The sequence below is a fragment of a genome (genome assembly GCF_019968985.1).
Source record: "MAG: Porospora cf. gigantea B chromosome Unknown PgB_NODE_11791_length_1104_cov_803.304, whole genome shotgun sequence".
Taxonomy (NCBI): domain Eukaryota; phylum Apicomplexa; class Conoidasida; order Eugregarinorida; family Porosporidae; genus Porospora; species Porospora cf. gigantea B.
The window spans coordinates 1-1104 of NW_027178560.1; the positions used below are offsets into that span (position 1 = coordinate 1).

At 56.8% G+C, this 1104-nt stretch overlaps 1 protein-coding gene across 1 annotated transcript; it reads left to right on the plus strand.

Moving 5' to 3' along the window:
* Positions 1-121: 121 nt before the first annotated feature.
* KVP17_003882 (uncharacterized protein) lies at positions 122-1067 on the plus strand (the record flags this gene model as incomplete). The annotated part of the gene is made up of 2 exons (XM_068521583.1): positions 122-976; positions 1020-1067. The coding sequence occupies 2 exons, from the start codon at positions 122-124 to the stop codon at positions 1065-1067; spliced, it is 903 nt and encodes a 300-aa protein (XP_068379349.1).
* Between the last annotated feature and the right edge of the window lie 37 nt (positions 1068-1104).

Below are 1104 nucleotides of genomic sequence, written 5' to 3' on the forward strand. Positions count from 1 at the left end.
GTTCTAGATAGAGGTCACATCATAGAGATATACGTACAAGTGGTGTGCGTGGGGGTGGTTTAGAAAACAGTTCCAATCCCTTACATATGTCATTAGACTCCATCGCGTTTTCTTGTTCGACATGACCATCCATCACAAGGATGGGGCGACCTCGGCCTTGGCTCTACCTCCTCACCATACGGAAACCCATCCGAACTCTGAGTCCCACACCACACCACCTACAATAGACCCTGATGGTACCACGGGTCTCATCGAGCAAGACCAACTCCTTAGGGAGCCCTGGCTCGACGAGTCATCCACAAACAAGGTCGTTTCCCTCTCAACCGAGATGACGAAGGAAGCTACGCTGGATGGAAAGGATACCGCCTCCCCGATAGAGGAACCTAGGGAGCCGGGACAATTGATCCCCGCCCCGGTTAAGTCGACCCCCGTGTCTGACTGCGCTTCCGATCCCCATGGGAAAACCCTTGTAAGGCATGACGGAGTCAGCCTTTATCACGGTCGTATCTACATTCCGCCTGGTCACTGGCGACACAAGGTACTCTCGGCGTGCCACTCCCGATGCTCCGAACGGCATTCGGGGACTAAGAAGACCCGCTCTATTCTACTGGAAACCTTCAATTGGCCAGGGCTTCGCCAGGACGTCCGAGAGCACGTCGCCGCCTGCCCCTCTTGTAACCGGGCCCAACCTGGGGCAACTCAACACCAGGGATCGCTCACTCCCCGCCCCGCGAAAGAACCTCCGCACCGAGTGCGTCTGGACCACTGGAGCCTCTCCTATGACGGTACGTCGAGAGATGTGCTCGCGATGGTCGACAGAGACACTGAATGGGCCGAAGCGGTGGTGGTACCCGATAGATCTACGGAGACTACCGCTTCGACTTTCTTCAGGCACTGGGTCTGTCGGTTCGGGGCTCCTTGCTTAGTCATGTCAAGCGAGGAGGCTGCTTTCACTGGTCGCTCTTTCGAGAGTCTGGTGAAGCAGCTCGGTGCCGAGCAGCGATTCTCATCCCCCGCAGAAGCAGAAGCACTCCGCTCACGTCTATCTCACTTCTTACGCTACGTAAACCAGGAGGCGACCCCCCTCCAAGAAGCTCTGGACGC